Source organism: Schistocerca americana, chromosome 5 (genome assembly GCF_021461395.2).
Source record: "Schistocerca americana isolate TAMUIC-IGC-003095 chromosome 5, iqSchAmer2.1, whole genome shotgun sequence".
Lineage (NCBI taxonomy): Eukaryota > Metazoa > Arthropoda > Insecta > Orthoptera > Acrididae > Schistocerca > Schistocerca americana.
In genome coordinates this window covers 236,295,773-236,316,479 of record NC_060123.1, presented here as the reverse complement: position 1 = coordinate 236,316,479, position 20,707 = coordinate 236,295,773, and the positions used below count along the sequence as shown (strand labels likewise).

Genomic DNA, 20,707 nt, shown 5'->3' with positions numbered 1-20,707 from the left:
GACGTTTGCAGCAGCATGGACTATCAGCTCGGAGACCATCGCTGCGGTTACCCTTGACGCTGAATCACAGGCAGGAGCGCCTGCGATGGTGTACTCAACTGCGAACCTGCGTGCACGAATGGCAAAACGTCATTTTTTCGGATGAATCCAGGTTCTGTTTACAGCATCATGATGGTCGCATCCGTGTTTGGCGACATCGCGGTGAACGCACATTGGAAGCGTGTATTCGTCATCGCCATACTGGCGTATCACCCGGCGTGATGGTATGACGGGGTGCCATTGATTACACGTCTCGGTCACCTCTTGTTCGAATTGACGGCACGTTACATTTCGGATGTGTTACTACCCGTGGCTCTAACCTTCATTCGATTCCTGCGAAACCCTACATTTCAGTTGGATAATGTACGACCGCATGCTGCAGGTCCTGTACGGGCCTTTCTGGATACAGAAAATGTTCGACTGCTGCCCTGGCCAGCACATTCTCCAGATCTCTCACCAAATGAAAACGTCTGGTCAACGGTGGTCGAGCAACTGGCTCGTCACAATACGCCAGTCACTACTCTTGATGAACTGTGGTATCGTTTTGAAGCTACATGGGCAGGTGTACCTGTACACGCCATCCACGCTCTGTTTGACTCAATGCCCAGGCGTATCAAGGCCGTTATTACGGCCAGAGGTGGTTGTTCTGGGTACTGATTTCTCGGGATGTATGCACCCAAATTGCGTGAAAATGTAATCACATGTCAGTTATAGTATAATATATTTGTCCAATGAATACCCGTTTATCACGTGCATTTCTTCTTGGTGCAGCAATTTTAATGGCCAGTAGTGTATTATTATTATTATTATTATTTTTATATTATTATTATACTGATGTCCAAAATCAAAGCAACAACCGCCATTTCCCTGTCCTGCGCCTAATTCACGATATAATCATACCAGTTTTCAATCAGATGTGTGTACAGTCGTGTTCTGCGCTGAAGATGGCATCCCGGTCAAGTGTCCATGCCAACGATGACGTCTGGCCACCTAGTGTTTGCCGGATAGCCGCACATCTACAGTCGCTGTGTACACAGTACTCAAAAATGGCTCTGAGCACTATGGGACTTAACATCTATGGTCATCAGTCCCCTAGAACTTAGAACTACTTAAACCTAACTAACCTAAGGACAACACCCAACACCCAGTCATCACGAGGCAGAGAAAATCCCCTGACCCCGCCGGGAATCGAACCCGGGAACCCGGGCGCGGGAAGCGAGAACGCTACCGCACGACCTGTACACAGTACTGACGGTGCATTATGGCACAGAGAATATGCCTACCAGACTCTCTGCGGTTGAGGACCATAGAAAGAAAGGAAGCAGGACAGTCGCAAACTGATTTGGCCGGACGGCTTAATGTGAATCGTTCTGTTGTTCCTTGGATATGGTGACAGTTTATAGTAACCAAAACTGTATCCCGAAGACCAGGACAGAGCCGACCAGGTGGGATTGGCGGAGGACATCGAAAGGGTGCAAAAAAGGGCAGCTCGTTTCGTATTATCACGTAATAGGGGAGAGAGTGTGGCAGATATGGTACGCGAGTTGGGATGGAAGTAATTAAAACAAAGACGTTTTTCGTCGCGGCGAGATCTATTTACGAAATTTCAGTCGCCAACTTTCTCTTCCGAATGCGAAAATATTTTGTTGAGCCCAACCAACATAGGTAGGAATGATCATCAAAATAAAATAAGAGAAATCAGAGCTCGAACAGAAAGGTTTAGGTGTTCGTTTTTCCCGCGCGCTGTTCGGGAGTGGAAAGGTAGAGAGATAGTATGATTGTGGTTCGATGAACCCTCTGCCGAGCACTTAGATGTGAATTGCAGAGTAATCATGTAGATGTAGATGTAGATCAGAAACAAGGGGACCGCTTTTGACTGTAAGGGCACGACGGTACCGCCTTAGCAACTAGCATCCACTGGACGTATTGTAGTGACGTAAACAGTGTGCAGAAAGCTTCAGCAGAATGGTCTTTATTGTGGAAGACCTGGTGTGTGTCTACCTCTGACGCGTCTTCACAGAACTGAACATCTAGAGTGGAACAATCAACATGCCACCTGGATGGTCGAAGAGTGGGCCAATGTTGTTTTCACATATGAGTCCCGATTTGGTCTGGAGAGTGATTCTCTATGGATCCGCACCTGGAGAGAACGTGGAACACGATTTCGGGACCCAAGCATTGTGAAAAGAGACCGATATCGCGGAGGATCCCTGATGGTGTGGGCAGGGATTACGTTTACCACTCGAACCTCTCTTCATGAAATTCTACGGTTGAATGGTCAAGGTTTAAGTGCTGTCAGGTATCGTGACAAGATCTTGGGACCTCATATGCGGTTATTGCAAGATGCTGTGGGCCCAGACTTCATATTGATGGACGATAATGCAAGACCTCATAGAGCACGGGTGGATTACGTTTTCTTGGGAACGGAAGATATTGCACGCATGACGTGATCTGCTCGCTCGCACTATTTGAAACCCATAGAGCGTGTCTGGGATGCACTAAGGAGATGGCTTCCGTCATATCAGCATCCACTGACCACTCTCCAAGACTGCGACCAGTTCTGCACGAATAATGGGCGTTATTGCCTCTACATGAGACTGATGACGTCATTCACAGTATGCCCCGTCGTTGTCAGGCCTGTATAGCTGTCAGAGGTGATGACACCCCATACTGAGCAGTTGTCGGAATGTGTGCAAATCCGTTAAGTTGAAAAAAAACTAAGAACATATTTGTCTACCGTTATGCCTGTTGCAGTTCTTTACGTTCTGTATTATTTACATTGTTTCTACTTTACTATCACGTGTTTATACTGTTTTGTGGCAAAATAAAAGCAACCTTGCCAAATTTCGGTTTGTTGCTTTAATTTTTGACACCAGTATATTACGTATATATGTATATATTACGAAGGAGAAGATTAGTACGCAAGCAACATGCAGATTTGTTAACGGTGGATAGATTACGAAAAGAGATAGTTCCCTAGGTGCTCATAATTTAAATAAAGAAGTCCATCGTTGATGGACTTCTTGCGTCGTGTGTATCGAGGGAGGTGCCTTCTAAATGAAGAAAGGAAGGACGGCGCTTAACCTCTCGTCGACGATAAGAACAAGATCTAGTCCGACAAGGATGGGGAAAGAAATCAGACTTGTCCTTTTAAAAGAAAACAAGCCAGCACTCACCTTTATGCGTAGTGAGAAATGACAGAGCCTAATCTCGATGGCCCCACAGGAATTTGAACACCTGTGCATAACCAGTACATTAACCTTTTTACCAACTCCTCAGTTCCTGTAGGCAACTTGTTTTCAGGAAGTTGGAGCAACAAAAGCTAGATACCATGACCAGCTGAAAATATCAGTGCCACTTACAACCACAACTGCGGCCTCCATTAACACCTCTGATAAGATGCGGATGAACTACTACACGGCTGTTGTTCGGCGCTTGACGCGTGTGTTTCTCCTTGTGTTCCAGTGACGAAGTTCATCCGCATCGGCATCGCGGATAAGAATGACAACCCGCCGTACTTCGACAAGGCGCTGTACGAGGCGGAGGTGGACGAGAATGAGGACATCCAGCACACGGTGCTCACCGTCACCGCCAAGGACCACGACGAGTGTGAGTAGCGCGCCAGCCGTGCTGCCGGGCTGCTCTCCTCCTCCCTTCTTCCTGCAGCGTGCTGGTGTCCTCCTGAAGCACGACGTCGTAGTTGCGTCCTTCACGTTGTGGTGCACTTCGCACTATGCCACATCTCTGAACATTTTGTCACAGGCGGGCACTCATAATCCTCCTCGTGCCAAAGAATAACTTACACAGCGCAGATCCGATGCATCAGGCTCACATAGATGGTACTCAATTGACTTGTCTCTTGTCCTTTTTTTACGTTAGTCCCCTGGTGACATAGGTGGGACTGGTTTTCAGTAAGTGCTTCATTCTCTTTCCTGTTTAGCCCATCAAAGAGTCACTTGGTTTCCTTTTCTAGAAGTAGCTCACTGACACGTTCAGAATTCGTACTAGTGGCAAAATAGATTTCAATAACATAAAAAAAATGTGTGTGAAATCTTATGGGACTTAACTGCTTAGGTCATCAGTCCCTAAGCTTACACACTACTTAACCTAAATTATCCTAAGGACAAACACACACACTCCCATGCCCGAGGGAGGACTCGAACGTCCGCCGGGATCAGCCGCACAGTCCATGACTGCAGCGCCTTAGGCCGCTCGTCTAATCCCGCGCGGCTCAATAGCATATGTCAAAGATATGTCACTTAGGTTGATCAGACTAAGAGCAGCCGACCAGTTGCAAAGGATAAAGTAATCTTTACCTAGGTTTCAATAGATATAAATCTATCTTCTTCAGAAGACGGCAGTATTATAACAACATGAAGTGATATGTCCTTATCGTTTAGGCAAACATCTGCATAGTTACATTAATCATATAAAATATAGCCCTGAAAACAGGGTTTGTCATATAAAATATAGCACTTAGGTTGCTTACTGTTTCTCAGACAGACAGTAGAAAACGGCTTATGGTTCAAGTAGCAGGGCGGAAAGAAAACGGAGGTACTGACGCTCTAAGAGAATGGAGTGAAATAACAGTTATCAGATACCTAGATCATTCTGCTTGAAATTCTTCACTTGTATTTATCTTTGCCGTAAATCCTTATAAATTTACAGCAGACAGTTCCGTGTCGCAGTATCGTGTGTAATCCATTATAAATATGTTTACAACTACTGGAAACCATCACCAGTTTATCTATCTTTTTTATAGTAGAAATTGAAGCAGTTGTTCATTTTTCTGGTCCATGTTAATCTCTCTACCTACCTGCCATTCTCTACGATCTCAGTATTCTATGGTACATGATCTGCTATTTACTCTTAAACTGCTTTCTCCACTACCACATTAATTTGCTTTTAATACCTTAGCAGGTATCTCTGCAACCTCGTCCTTCTTCTACGTTCCTGTTGACATCTAATGCCATCTACCACTACTTTTTTCGTACGTTTCTCCGCGTTCTGCTTCACTGCTATTTTGTACAACAGGCGCATAGTTTCAAAACCTTTTCCCACTTGAGGACTGATATCTGTCTTCAGCACATTTCACTCATTGAAAAAAAAATAACAGTCGCCTTCTGTATTGGTCTCCTACCTATATCTTTCTTGAAATACCTGTTTTTCATGTCCGCACGTCTTAGATAGAATAACTGATCTAGTCTTCTTCTTCTTCTCCTCTTTCTCTACGGGCACGACGTTGTTGTACATCTGTTTTGGCGATTTCAGTGGCATTTGGTGACCGGATGCCCTTCCTGACGCCACCACTTGTCCCTGAGGTGGACTCTGTGTTCCCCATCTGTCTGCGTCTAGTGTAGATACATTGTCAAGTGCAATACCGTTTCCTAAGAATTTCCTTAATATGTATTAGAGGCGCAACATGGCTACCTAGTTGGATGTGGGAGACCACAAAAAAACCACATCCAGGTTGGCCGCCACCCCAGTCCTCGTTGTTAAACTACGAAACGGATTGGATCAGCGGCTGTCTCGCAGGCAGAATGAAAAAAAGGAACCCGGCCAGGATTCGAACCTACAACCTTCAGTGTTAACAAAAAAAAAAGTTCGTGATTCAACTTCTGTCAGCAATAATGCAGCTGCGACGTGAGTTACGGACGCGCTCCAGGGAAAATTTGAAAAGTATTTCTCGTACTTTGGGTTCCGCAGGATTGTACAGTTCCGTTCGTTTCAGAATTCCTAAAATCGAGGACTGTCTTCTCACCGTCACCAAGCAAGTACTGGACGGCGTAGGCGCTTATCCATGTCACAAATTCGTTTTTGCTCTCGGAAAATACACATCATCCGGGAAGAGAAGCGATTGTGCAGTTATTCGGTCGGGAGTCACGTGTGTGAGGAAAGCCAGCATCTGACATATCAAATCCAAACATCCTTCTGTGATCCGCGCCGCGCGGGGTAGCCCCACGGTCTTGGGCGTCTTGTCACGGTTCGCGCGACTCCCCCGCCGGAGGTTCGAGTCGTCCCTCGGGTATGGGTGTGTGTGTTGTCTTTAGCGTAAGTTAGTTTAAGTTAGATTAAGTAGCATTACATTACATTACATTTATCGTTTTCCATGGATCCCTTGGAGAGGAGTCTCTGGGATATGGAAAGAGTGTGTAAGCTTACGGACCGATGACCTCAGTAGTCTGGTCCCATAAGACCTTTACCGCAAATTACCAAAATTTCTGTGATCCGCAGACAACTCAAGTGACACACAGTGGAGAGTCCGCGAGGTAAATTTGAAGTCGACGAGATGACGCACCTGCTTCTAGGACTGTTGATATTTTTAAAATTGATGTGAATGTGATATATCGATATTCTAAATGTGTCATCACTGTTTATCGATGTATCGGAAGGAAATATGGATATATCGATATATCGAGGGAAAAAGTATTGATGTGCCGATCTATAAAAATACCGTATTGTAAATGTACTGCCGATTTTAGAGCTTTAGAGCTGTATTGATTTATTATTAGATTTTCTGTACATTAACAAGCTGGCAGCCTGCCTATCCCCCTTAGAGCAATAATTTAAAAGAAAACAATGCCCGTTCACGGTTGGCGATAGCCACGCTAACAATGGTAACCACATGTAAGTGGCAGAATAAAAGGTTCCGACGAGTATCGGTAATCATGATATTCCATTCACACCGCCACTCCTCAGTGCAATCGGACTATTTCTTTTGTGCCACATATGTTTGCTTCACACAATCAAAGAGAAGGACTGGACGTGATGAAAGCTCGACTCCTCCACACCAGGAAAGTAAAAATAAGTTCTACTACCGCCTCAAAAGAACAACTTCAAATATTTACCGAAAAAACACTGAAAAAAATATAATATAAAAGAAAAATATCGGCGCTAGATACTGCCATTTTTATATCGATATATCGAGGGCAAATATGACGCCAACATATATCGATAATTATCTACAACCCTACCTGCTTCTTGTCAACAGTTAAGTACCAAACGGATTGACTGTCTATATAAAGAGCAGCGGCGCTCACCGCCTGCCACACAACACGCCATTCTACACACATCCAAAAAAGTTTTGCATCACCCCGGTTCCCGGAACTCCTGAAGATACACGTTGACTGTGGGTATTGTGTCACAGACACAGTCGCTTCGACTGTTCAGAGATGTCACTAAACCTGCCCAAAGATGTAAACATCCATGCATGAGCGGCGCCTATTAGACGGAGGGGGTCCGACAGCCGATCAGTTCCAGTCATTCCACCAGGAAGGAGGTACACGGATCGTGTTTTCTGCAGTTCCATCAAGCCTACAAGGTCAATACGGCGTCCGAATTGTTACTTTGTGCCAGGAAGGTCTCTCAACACGCGAAGTATAAAGGCGTCTCGGAGTGAACCAAAGCGATGTTGTTCGGACATGGAGGAGATACAGAGACAGGAACTGTCGATGACGTGCCTCGCTCAGGCCTCCCAAGGGCTACTACTGCAGTGGATGATCGCCACCTGCGGATTATGGCTCGGAGGAACCCTGACAGCAACGCCACCATGTTGCATAATGCTTTTCGTGCAGCCACATGACGTCTTATTACGACTCAAACTGTATTCAGTAGGCTGCATGGTGCGCAACTTTACTCCAGACACCAATGGCGAGGTCCATCTTTGCAAACACGACACCATGCATTGCGGTACGGTTGGGCCCAACAACATGCCGAATGGACCGCTCAGGATTGACGTCACGTTTCCATCACCGATGAGTGTCGCATATGCCCTCAACCAGGCAATCGTCGGAGACGGGTTTAGAGGCAACCCAGTCAGGCTGAACGCCTTAGACACAACGTCCAGCGAGTGCAGCAAGGTGGAGGTTCCCTGCTGTTTTGTGGTGGCATTATGCGGGGCCGACGTACTCCGCTGGTGGTCATGGAAGGCGCCGTAACGGCTCTACGATACGTGAATGACACCCTCCGACCGATAGTGCGACCATATCTGCAGCATATTGGCGAGGCATTCGTCTTCATGGACAACAATGCGCCACCATTGGTCACATCCTGTGAATGGCTTCCTTCAGGATAACGACATCGCACGACTAGAGTGGCCAACGTGTTCTCCAGACGTGAACCCTATCGAACATGCCTGGGATAGATTGAAAAGGGCTGTTTATGGACGATGTGATTCACCAACCACTCTGAAGGATCTACGCCGAATGGCCGTTGAGGTGTGGGACAATCTGGACCAACAGTGCCTTGATGAACTTGTGGATAGTATACCACGACGAATACAGGCATGCATCAGTGCAAGAGGACGTGCTACTGGGTATTAGAGGTACCGGTGTGTACAGCAATCTGGACCACCACCTCTATTGGTCTCACTGTATGGTGGTACAACGTGCAATGCGTGGTTTTCATGAGCGATAAAATGGGCGAAATTGATGTTTATGTTGATCTCCATTCCAATTTTCTGTACAGGTTCCGGAACTCTCGGAACCGAGGTGACGCAAAACTTTTTTTGATGTGTGTGTATGGGGTATTGCCTTCGGTCACGTTCTGCGCTCTACTCCGTTGCAGGTTGTATACATAGCCCCCGCCGATGTCAAGCGTGTGGGCAATAGCGCAGTGCGGATGTAACTTACAAGAACCCTTGAGTGCGAAGTCGCAAAAGGGCAATGATGTTTACGGCATTCGATGCCCTACAGTATCTGCTGCTAATGGCTATAGGAGGTGCGAATGGAGATATCCATTGGTGATCACAGCATGAGGCTACGGAGCGTGTTTGAGCTGCCTGGTCGACGAGTAACTGACAACAGTCCTACAGTGCTAGTGGTGTTGATACAAATCAGACCAATGGCAACAATAAACAGAGCAAACCTTGTATTATATCTGCAACAACAGTTGCCGAAGTTGACATGTCGTCGGAAAGGAAACCAAGGAATTTCACAGAGTGGCAGATTTAGTTTTTGCATGATGAGCCCGCGAGGTGTCTGTCTTCATCGCAGAAATGTCCCGCAAACCTGTCCGATCCCTTGCGTGCCAGCCTGCCGCACACAGTTTTGATTCCTGCAGTGTCAGAATGTCGGATACTCTCATTTGAGGTGATCAACAGATCGGAACCAACATATTGCTACTCCACTGGATGTCTCTGTTGGCAGTGCTAACACACTTGTCCAGCAGTTGGGGTACTCAAAGGTTTGTGGCCTCTGGGTTTGTCGTCTCCTAAAGGAAGACGATAAAGAGCAACGAAGTACCATCTGTGCTGAACTTCCCGCGCGAAACGGAGGTGAACGGCCGGCCGGAGTGACCGAGCGGTTCTTGGCGCTGCAGTCTGTAACCGCGCGACTGCTACGGTCGCAGGTTCGAATCCTGCCTCGGGCGCGGATGTGTGTGATGTCCTTAGGTTAGTTAGGTTTAAGTAGTTCTAGGTTCTAGGGGACTGATGACCTCAGAAGTTAAGACCCATAGTGCTCAAGGCCATTTGAACTATTTTTCGAAGACCGATGACCTCGCTGTTTGGTCTCTTCCCCCCAAAAACCAACCAACCAACCAACCAACCTAACTAACCTAAAGACATCACACACATCCATGCTCGAGGCAGGATTCGAACCTGCGACCGTAGCGGTCGCGCGGTTCCAGACTGTAGCGCCTAGAACCGCTGGGCCACCCTGGCCGGCTAGGTTAATCACTTACAACAGGAAACAAAGCGGCAATCTTTGTAGTGCCCCCAAACTAACTCTCCTCTGAAGAAAATTTCAGTACCGCACGACTCAGCCAATAAAGTCATGATGAAAAATAGGCTTTTGTAGCGTCGGAAATAAAGTGCTATAGTTAAATCCTGATTAAAAATAACCTGCTTTGAAAAAAGAAAAAGAAAGAAAATGTGTTGCACTGCTTACTAAACGCTGCTCGTAGAATGGCGCCAATTATCCGCCCATTCTTCCTCGGCTAATTTCAGTATCCAAATCTTGAAATCGCAGGGCGGTAGGCTGGGGTTCATTACAGGGCCAGAAACACTGGCCACCTTCGTCAGCTGACCGACCTTTTCACTAGTAGAGTAGCCGGCCGTGGTGGCCGAGCGGTTCTAGGTGCTTCAGTCTGGAACCGCGCGACCGCTACGGTCGCAGGTTCGAATCCTGCCTCGGGCATGGATGTGTGTGATGTCCTTAGGTTAGTTAGGTTTAAGCAGTTCTAAGTTCTAGGGGACTTATGACCTCAGCAGTTAAGTCCCATAGTGCTCAGAGCCATTTGAACCACTAGTAGAGTATTTCGACATGAGCCGGGGCTGTAGCCGTAAAATCTGCTGGGGTTTAGGAAGGAGCAACCCTGGGTGATGGCCTGTGCTTCGCAAGACAGCCGGCCTTTTGTGCCGGCTCCCCCAGCAGCTTCCTTTCTTTCCATTCGCCTTTGACTGCCGCCGCCATTCGCGCCCCCCACTTCACCTGCCACCTTCCGGCGACTCCTTTAAACGGCATATCGTAAAACGCTGCATTAAGCCGTCTGGGAGAATGCTTTTAAGGAGTTTATGGCGCCTCGATAATAGATTTCGGTTTCCGATGACTAAAATAATATATTGGGCGCGAGCTGCCGGCGGCGAAATGGGCTTCGATTTTTGCCGCTCGCCTCTGTTGTGCGCCGCACTCCTGTCTCTCATTACGACCGCGAAGTGCGCTGCAGTCGCTGCTGCCGCGCCCGATAAGGCACCGCTGCCGTTTACGACGCTATACAGAGAAGCGGCGGGAAAATAGAAAGTACATTTTTTATTATGCATGATCTCTTAATCAGATACATTTATAGCTGAAACATTTTAACTTGGACTCCGCTGTTCCATTACGCTCCTGATTGGTTCTCCTTTTCTACATTGAGGTGCCGATTATCATATCTGATCACTGTTGTCTGAGAACTTTGTTTGGGAGTCTAAAATGAAAGGGAACACATTAACTAAACTATGACCTTTTTTTTCAAAACATTTTCTCCCTTTTAACCTTGGCAAATGTAGTGAAAAAATGACCGTCCTGTGGCACTATTGGGCTGGAGCCCCCTCTGGGGTTGTTCGGTCGTTCAGTGCAAGTCTTTTTTATTTGTCGCCACTTATTGCGTTGTGGCCACCCCTGCTCAATAGCATTCTGACCCTGTCAATGACATGTTTATGCACATTGTTTTCAAGCAGAAAGTACCAAGCTAATTGTCGTGGGAAATGTCCAAGTTTTTAAAAACTGCGTTCAGAATGACCATTGAATGACTTTTTCTTTTTCTTTTTTTAAACTTGGGCATTATCCACAGAAGTTAATCTTTACTCTCTGCTGGAAAAGCAGTGGTGGCCACAACACTGCCCCTGCGGCAAGATAACGTCTTGTCGCGTTGACACCGTGTAACTCAGTATTTATATTTCCAGCACCTACAGGTTGAGCGGGTAGTTTTAAACAGTTCCAGCGGCACCCGCTAAAGCGGCAGATCACACCATTAAACAAATCCTTCATGAACAATGACGAGTCTCATGATGCATCTTTGTATTGCTTGCCGGCCGAAGTGGCCGTGCGGGTCTAGGCGCTGCAGTCTGGAATCGCGAGACCGCTACGGTCGCAGGTTCGAATCCTGCCTCGGGCATGGATGTGTGTGTTGTCCTTAGGTTAGTTAGGTTTAACTAGTACTAAGTTCCAGGGGACTACTGACCTCAGAAGTTGAGTTCCATAGTGCTCAGAGCCTTTTTTTTGTGTGTGTGTGTGTGTGTGTGTGTGTGTGTGTGTGTGTGTGTGTGTGTGTGTGTGTATTGCTTACTTGTTAGTGAGATACCTTGGTAGGCACTTCTCTAGGCGAATTTTTGCAATTACCGGATACAGTCAAGAAAAAGGAATATATTTCACTCAGTTTGATGACCTACAGTGACAGGATTTATTGCAGCTGTTCTTTTGCATTTACAAACGCTAAACGTACTGGCTGTTAGAGGTATAAGAGTAGGTACTGTGAATCATTGGCACCTCAGTGTGTACTCAGTCCACTGTGTTGAGTGTTTTTTTTTTTTCTCTCTGTCTCTAAGAATCTTCCCCTCAAACACGTCACAAACTTAACGACCTGATGTTTTCTGCATCGTCGTAGCTGCATCACAAACTGCGAGAGGACTACGCCTATCAGTATAGACTAACCGTTTTGCGTCCGACGTTCACAGGTCAACACCTCACCTGCTGCCCAAGGGAAAATAAGCATTAGTTCAAAAATCAAATGGCTCTGAGCACGGTGGGACTTAACATCTGTGGTCATCAGTCCCCTAGAACTTAGAACTAATTAAACCTATCTAACCTAAGGACATCACACACATCCATGCCCGAGGCAGGATTCGAACCTGCGACCGTAGCGGTCACGCGGTTCCAGACTGAAGCGCTTAGAACCGTACGGCCACACCGGCCGGCTAAGCATTAGTAGCTTGCCTTTTTGTAACATGTACCTGAAGGTACTAGCCAACCTAAAAACATGCTACTCCTAATTGCTGTACTTATTAGCCTGCATATGAAGTAAATACTGATGTAATGTTGTTCGGTACACTGTCCTCAGTCACCACTAAAAATCTGCACTTGCGCCACACCCTGTACATTCACAAGGTAGTAAAAAAACTCATTTCTGATTTAGTGTAGTGTGTTTTAAGCTTCAATAACATTCCCTCTTTTTAAATGTCTGAAGAAAATTACTGCAGCTCTTCCTCAAGTTAAAGTGGCAATCGGGAGATAGCTTTCCCGTTTCACAACAGTTACAAAGGATTCAGCAATTCTGCACTTGGAGCTGCTGGAAGTGCAGGAAGACGAAGAACTGAAGTGAAATGCTTGTTCACCTATTCAGTAATGGAAGAACGTTCCAGAAAAATAGTAACTCACCATAGCAGAGTATGCCAAGGGTCTGACCTCAGTTTCCGAGACGACTTGTGTACGTGTGGATCACTGTACTGAACGCTCAGTATCTTTAAATCTAAATATCAATCTGAACTAAATAATCAACTTGTAAGGAAGCAGACCTAGGTGACGTTCGATTTTTGAAAAATAACAAACAAATTACAAAACTGGCCTTTATTGTACATCCTTAAGAGTAAGTATGTATTTTTTTAAGTAAAAGCCTTGTGGACGCTGCACGACATCGACGAAAGACCTTCGCGAAGCGCGAAAGCGGTTGGTGGGAGCCCTAAACTCCACAACTTTCAACGTAGAACAAAATTACCAAAACTGTTTTGAAACTGATGATACTGTCTAACGTACAACGTAGGAATATTAAAAAAAATGATTTTTAACTAAACGGCAGCACTCAGAAATAAAAGTCAGTTTTTTCCAGAAAAAGTCGTTATAAGAACTAGCCCCAAAATTCAAATATATCGCAAAAATCGTAGGTACTGAAGTAGAAGAAACGGGAAAGCACAAGATACGAACAGGTATAATGTAATTGCATGTATGTTTAATGAGTTATAACTCCAGCCAACATGAAAAATGTCTGGAACCGCGCGACCGCTACGGTCGCAGGTTCGAATCCTGCTTCGGGCATGGATGTGTATGATGTCCTTAGGTTAGTTGGGTTTAAGTAGTTCTAAGTTCTAGGGGACTGATGACCTCAGATGTTAAGTCCCATAGTGCTCGGAGCCATTTGAACCACTTGAAAAACATTGTTTTTAAAAAAACAAGCTTTTAAAGTTTCAACTTATGTTTTTTTTAAATATTGAAACTGAACAAGCGTTGAATCGGCAGTGCCAGCACCGTACAGTTGTCCATTTTTTCGCCGATATCGAAACATTCTCATTGTGATGAAATTATATCAATTAACTGGCTTCCGCTTATCAATAGGAGCCTTTTTTGCATGATTGGGATTACTTTTCGAACCATTTCTATCCGTACAAATACGTCTGTTTGCCATTTTGAAACACTCGCGTTTTACTTTGTCTGAAAAGCAAGCGAAATGAAAAGTTAAGCAGACGCGGCACTAGCACGTGTTTTCAAGCTGCTTACCATAAACAAGTAATATATATATATATATATATATATATATATATATATATATATATATTTGTGTGTGTGTGTGTGTGTATTCCTTGACTCTTGTGCAGAAAGGAGTGCACTATTCTGCTGCATCCATTTTCAATAAGCTACCACAAGAACTCAAAAATCTTAGCTGTAGCCCAAACGCTTTTAAGTCTAAACTGAAGAGTTTCCTCATGGCTCACTCCTTCTATTCTGTCGAGGAGCTCCTGGAAGAGCTGAAAATTTAAGCAAGTTCCAGTGTTACATTGTTGATTTCCTTTATTTAAACTTACAAATTGTCGCCTGAATACGCTTCTTGTATTTTACTTTATCTGTTTCTACTATCGTGTTACATGACTCGTTCCATGACCGTGGAGACTTCTCCTTAATTTGGTCCCACGGAACAAATAAATGGTTCAAATGGCTCTGAGCACTATGGGACTTAACATCTTAGGTCATCAGTCCCCTAGAACTTAGAACTACTTAAACCTAACCAACCCAAGGAGGCAGGGCTCGAACCTGCGACCGTAGCAGCCCCGCGGCTCCGGACTGCAGGGCCTAGAACCGCACGGCCACCGCGGCCGGCCCCACGAAACAACATATATGTATATATATATATATATATCGTACTTGTCCGAAATGACACTGTGTCCGAATGGCCCACTGGTCAGCGCATCTGCAGGAGACCCGCGTTCGGATCCTGGTCCGACAAAAATTTTCAACTTTGCCCATTGAGTTAAATCAATGTCCACTCGTAGTCAATGTCGGTAATTCCTTTGTGTATTACTAAACAAATCACACAGCAAAGAGAAATCTTGTTGAGAATAGTATTTAGTTGATGCTTTTGCCCTCCGTGATGCTATCCGAAACTAATAGAACCCCTCTTCCGTCGGTAGCTATTGTACCATTACATCAGTTGCTTTCGAGCGCTCGGATCCACCAGACCCTCACGCAGTAATAAACGGTTTTAACGTATTTCGACATTCACGGCGCAGTTTATACGAATGAATCTTAAAAACAAATCCTCTAAGTAAAAATTCAAACCAATAAAAAGTTAGGCTAAAGAAGAAAATTTTCTACCCTCGTCTACCCTTTAAGTGAACTTGTGCAAACTGCACTTTCAACTAGGTTTCAAACAGCTCACAACGAAAATCAGCACACGAACAAGCAAATGCGAAGAGTAACTTCTTATTTCTTGTTGTGCAATACAATTAAAAAACAAATCTATCTTCATTAATGGTGACTACTAGTCTCTTCGTATGAGTCCATAAGTTTGCGGTTTACATTGCTAAGGTTAGTGGTCAACCGAGCTATAGAGCAACACGCAAACGGCTGTATGTTTTGTTCAGCCGTTTTTTGTTAGTGAATATATTTCTTGCGTTTAAAAAGCCAACGCAGCTGTTTCTTCCTACAATTCCCTCCCAATGAACGGTCGCGGCAGCCTAAAAGCTGTATTAATTACTTTTTCAGTTCTTAGAAAATTAAATGTATGCGCAGCCTGATGTGTACACACATGTCGAAATGTGTTTCTCATAACAGCCATTGTGACTGGTAGCAGATACACGAAGCGGCAAAGTAGTTAATTACATTACACGTTGCAATAGGCAAATATACTACTGGCCATTAAAATTGCTACACCAAGAAGATGACGAGCTACAGACGCGAAATTTAATCGACAGGAGGAAGATGCTGTGATATGCAAATGATTAGCTTTTCAGAGCATTCATACAAGGTTGGCGGCGGTGGTGACACCTACAACGTGCTGACATGAGGAAAGTTTCCAACCGATTTCTCATACACAAACAGCAGTTGACCGGCGTTGCCTGGTGAAACGTTCTTGTGATGGCCCGTGTAAGGAGGAGAAATGCGTAACATCACGCTTCCGACTTTGATAAAGGTCGGATTGCAGCCTATCGCGATTGCGGTTTATTGTATTGCGACACTGCTGCTCGCGTTGGTCGGGATCCAATGACTGTTAGCACAATATGGAATCGGTGGGTTCAGGAGTGTAATACGGAACGCCGTGCTGGATCCCAACGGCCTTATATCACTAGCAGTCGAGATGACGGGCATCTTATCCCCATGGCTGTAACGGATCGAGCAGCCACGTCTCGATCCCTGAGTCAGCAGATGGGGACATTTGCAAGACAACAACCATCTGCACGAACAGTTCGACGACGTTTCCAGCAGCATGGACTATCAGCTCGGAGACCATGGCTGCAGTTACCCTTGACGCTGCATCACAGACAGGAGCGCCTGCGATGCTGTACTCAACGACGAACCCGGGTGCACGAATCGTAAAACGTCATTTTCTCGGTTGAATCCAGGTTCTGTTTACAGCATCATGATGGTCGCATCCGTGTTTGGCGACATCGCAGTGAACGCACATTGGAAGGGTGTATTCGTCATCGCCATACTGGCGTATCACCCGGCGTGATGGTATGGGGTGCCATTGGTTACACGTCTCGGTCACCTCTTGTTCGCATTGAAGGCACTTTGAACAGTGGACGTTACATTTCAGATGTGTTACGACCCCTCGCTCTACCCTTCATTCGATCCCTGCAAAATCCTACATTTCAGCAGGATAATACACTGCACGACCGCATGTTACAGGTCCTGTACGGGCCTTTCTTGATATAGAAAATGTTTGACTGCTGCCCTGGCCAGCACATTCTCCAGATCTCTCACCAATTGAAAACGTCTGGTCAATGGTGGCCGAGCAACTGGCTCGTCACAATCCGCCAGTCACTACTCTTGATGAACTGTGGTATCGTGTTGAAGCTGCATGGGCAGCTGTACCTGCACACGCCATCCAAGCTCTGTTTGACTCAATGCCCAGGCGTATGAAGGCCGTTATTACGGCCAGAGGTGGTTGTTCTGGGTACTGATTTGTCATGATCTATGCACTCAAACTGCTTGAAAATGTAATCACTTGTCAGTTCTAGTATAATATATTTGTCCAATGAATGCCCGTTTATCATGTGCATTTCTTCTTGGTGTAGCAGTTTTAATGGCCAGTAGTGTAGAACCAGAATGGAATTCGTCACAGTATCAACAGTAAAATGAACGCAAAAAACGGAAGTATTGCCGCTGTAAGCTAGAATGACGCGATCGTATTCGCGTTTAGGATACTGCACTGTCACAGAAAAGGACGGAGGTAAAATGTGTAGTGCCTTGGAGGGAGAGTAGCAGTATACTTACTTTCCCGGAACGTGTTCCTACGAGGCAGCTCTGCACGAGAATCTAAATACCGCCGAATTGGGCTGGCAGCGTATTTGCGCGAATCTCGGCTAGGCGGGCGCCGGCTGGATTGAGCGCGCCAGCTCCGCCTCCGCCCCCCGCCCCCACCTCCGGCTCCACGGGGAGTCAGATTACGCCGCCCGCTCCCGGCGCGTCGCCAATCTGCCGCTAGGCGCCCGACCTGCCGGCCTACAGCAGACGCAGACGCAGCCCGCTCGGCTCCAGAGCGCGCGCCGCTGCGGGCGACAGTTTATCTGCTAGTCTGCCAGGGACCGCCCGCAGATGGCGCGCGACGCGGCTGGACAGGCCTCACTGACATCAAGGGCGCCGCCGCCGCGTGCCGGACACTCCAGCTAATAATATTACGCCACACGGCCATTGCCCGTGGCGGTTTACGACGGCCACTCATAAGGTATAGGTCAGGCTGCGATTTTCTCGACGCGAGAGCCATCTATCACTCGGAAACTGGACGAGAACAATGTACTGTCTCGTTACCTAGCCCTGTCTGGTGCTGCCATCTGTTGTCAGTTTATAGAATTATTTCGAAAGTCGCATTAGCGAACCTAAGAGCTGCTGCCGTGAATGGCTGACAAGAGGACCTTGTTGTTGTTGTTATTGTGGTCTTCAGTCCAGAGACTGGTTTGATCTCTTGGTCTCCCTCTACGATTTTTACCCTCCACGCTAGAGATGGGCAGACTCGTTCATCCTTGGGAACTAGTTCACTGCTAATCGTTCTTTTTTGGGAACCGTTCATTTTTACTCGTTCACCGTTCATTTGTGCTTCGTATATGGTTCTTATGAAAAACTGAAAACTAGTAGTGTAGGTGACTGAAGGATGGAGGGCGCCAAGAGGGGGCACTTGCCTCCCCCTGGAGTAGAGAGTTTTTATTCATTACAGAATTCTTACACACTTTTAGAAGTCATTTCTGTAATTCTGCAGAACCTCTCGTTTAGCCAACTCTGGCGTTGTGTGGCTGATCGCAGGAAAATGATATAGGATGGCACACGGAAAACCGGCCCCGAGTAAAGATTGCTCGCCAATTACGGACGATGTGTTGCCCGTTACGAGCAGATACAACAAACAGACAAACATGTAATAATTAGGCAGTGAAGAAATAACAAGCTAATGCAAGCAACAATTGCGAAACAATCGATGACGATGTGTAGAGAGCTGGAGAAGAGAACATGAAAATCTCACGCGACGCGCATGGGCTATAGCACATGTAGTCTTGTAAACCTTTTAGTGACTGTTTCCCAACTTAATAGACCACAAGTGTCTTGTATAAGATTCTTCGTTTCGACTTCATAGCTATGCTACGTTGTAAACAATAATCGTTTACACGCTATATATACTTCACGTTGTCTCTGAGTTCGTAGGCGAAGTAGACTTTATGGAAGCATAAAATAAAATGTGGTTTTGTCATCATACTTGCGTCACACACTTAGTAAAAATTAGGTTTTTATGTTGCATTATTAAAGTTAATGCAACAATAATAATAATAATAATAATAATTGAGTTCGCAGTAATAAAGCTTTTGGTTTGAACGCTCCTTCTGAACAAATGTTTTTGAGATAATAAGTAAATACGATTTTATGGCAATCTATGTCTTTTCAAATGGAGAGGCACCGTTTTTCCTACTGAGCCAAAATGACCCACAACCCACTTTTTTTTTTCAAAGAAACCAAACTAGCAGGTAATGCAAATTGGAAACAACCAAACTTAAAAATAATTAGAGCCTTCCTAAATGTAATATTTTGTATATGAAAGATACACGAAAATCGTTTCATATGAATTTTCTTACACTAAAAATTAAGCAAATTATTGAAACTTAGTTGCAAAATCAAGTCGATGAAACCAAAAAATATATGAATAACAAAAAAAAACTTGCCTTGTTATAAGTATGTCTTCTGCTGTTCATCGATATAATGAGGTGAGCTGATATGCCCTTTTGTTACCTGAAAAGACGCACCTATTACATACAACGTAATTTGTATGTAATTTACGTAAGTATAAAATACTTTTTGATTACCGGTCGTGGACGCTCAATAACCCAAGTGCAAGAACAGTTTGGAACACATGTAAAATGGGCGAGCACAGTGAACGAAACGAACAACTGGATACTTAACTAACTAGAAGTTGTCGGCAGTGGAACTGAGACAGGTGGTCATGCGATTTCTGCGGAATCCAAACTGATCTTCCCCGAGATCAGCTTCTACCAGTTTTTCCTTTCGTCTGTAAACAATTCGCGTTAGTATTTTGCAGCCGTTACTTATTAAACTGATAGTTCGGTAATTTTCACATCTGTCAACACCTGCTTTCTTTGGGATTGGAATTATTATATTCTTCTTTAAGTCTAAGGGTATTTCGCACGGTCTCGGAGATTCGCTTGGGGATAAGTCTTCGCAGGTTGGTAATATACCTCAAGGGTGTCCACCATAAAGATTGTAAAGTGGGCCAGCCGGAAGATTCCAAGAAAAAGGGTTCTGAAATTTTACGCGCAGGTCATGTACCCGTCAATTTATACGCCCTGGGAACACAGCAAAATGGCTGCAGTTTAAGCAGTCTCGATTGCCACGCGGGCGAGCCATGTTCAGTTGCACCTTCAGTAAACTTTTAACTTTGTCTTTTTAACTGTGTTAAAAATTATAACAACTTTTAAATTAAGTTAATGACCTAAAATAATATCTTCTAAATATGGGAAGCCAATGACAGGACTCTATACTGACAATCTCAACGATTATTTGAAGTACTATGTGGGAAGAGAACTGTTTTATTAATTATTGACTCTAGGGGAGGACAAGCAAAGCCTCAGTTATACGACGAAATCTTTCTGGATGATGAGAATTCACCGTCATGTACGATTAATGTGATTCCTATGAAATGGACCCCTCTTGTTCAACCTTACATCATATCTCTTTATAGACAGGTAAAAAATCTAATAAAGCGTAGACACAATTGCGCTTACCTGATTGACAATAATAAATAAATTCCCATAAAGACTATAAAAAGACAATCAGTAGTGCACAATCAATTCTCATCACTAATTTTTAATTAAATGATCCGTTGTGCCTGGTACTCTCCCAGACTTTCTGATCAAAGAGAAGCTTCCATGAATGTTAACGGAGTATGTTTTCCTACAGAGCTTTAAAAATAGATTGTTCGTGTAAACAATCGCCCTTCATAAACTGAGCAAGAAGTCAAAATATTTTTTTTCTATCGTTTTATCATAATTATCATTCTGAGGCTTGGACGTAAAATACAAAATTGACAAATAAAGACGATATTGTAAAAAAATTTATATATAAATAAAACCTACCCAAAATTTTGTTTAGTGGTAATTAAAGCTTCATTTTACCTCTATTAAAAACACTTTTCAAATTATTCAACTTTTTAAAAATAAAATATTAATTTTTATTCACATTTTTTGTTAATTAGCTGTAACAGTCTT

At 44.8% G+C, this 20,707-nt stretch overlaps 1 protein-coding gene across 1 annotated transcript in view; it reads left to right on the top strand.

Annotated features, from left to right (window-relative positions):
* Nucleotides 1–3,252: 3,252 nt before the first annotated feature.
* The window catches only part of LOC124616287 (neural-cadherin-like), a 476,208-nt gene continuing 458,753 nt past the window's right edge, over nt 3,253–20,707 (top strand). The window contains exons 1-2 of the mRNA XM_047144590.1: nt 3,253–3,289; nt 3,505–3,648. Of these exons, the coding sequence (XP_047000546.1) occupies nt 3,253–3,289; nt 3,505–3,648 (181 nt within the window). The remainder of the gene's footprint in view (nt 3,290–3,504; nt 3,649–20,707) is intronic.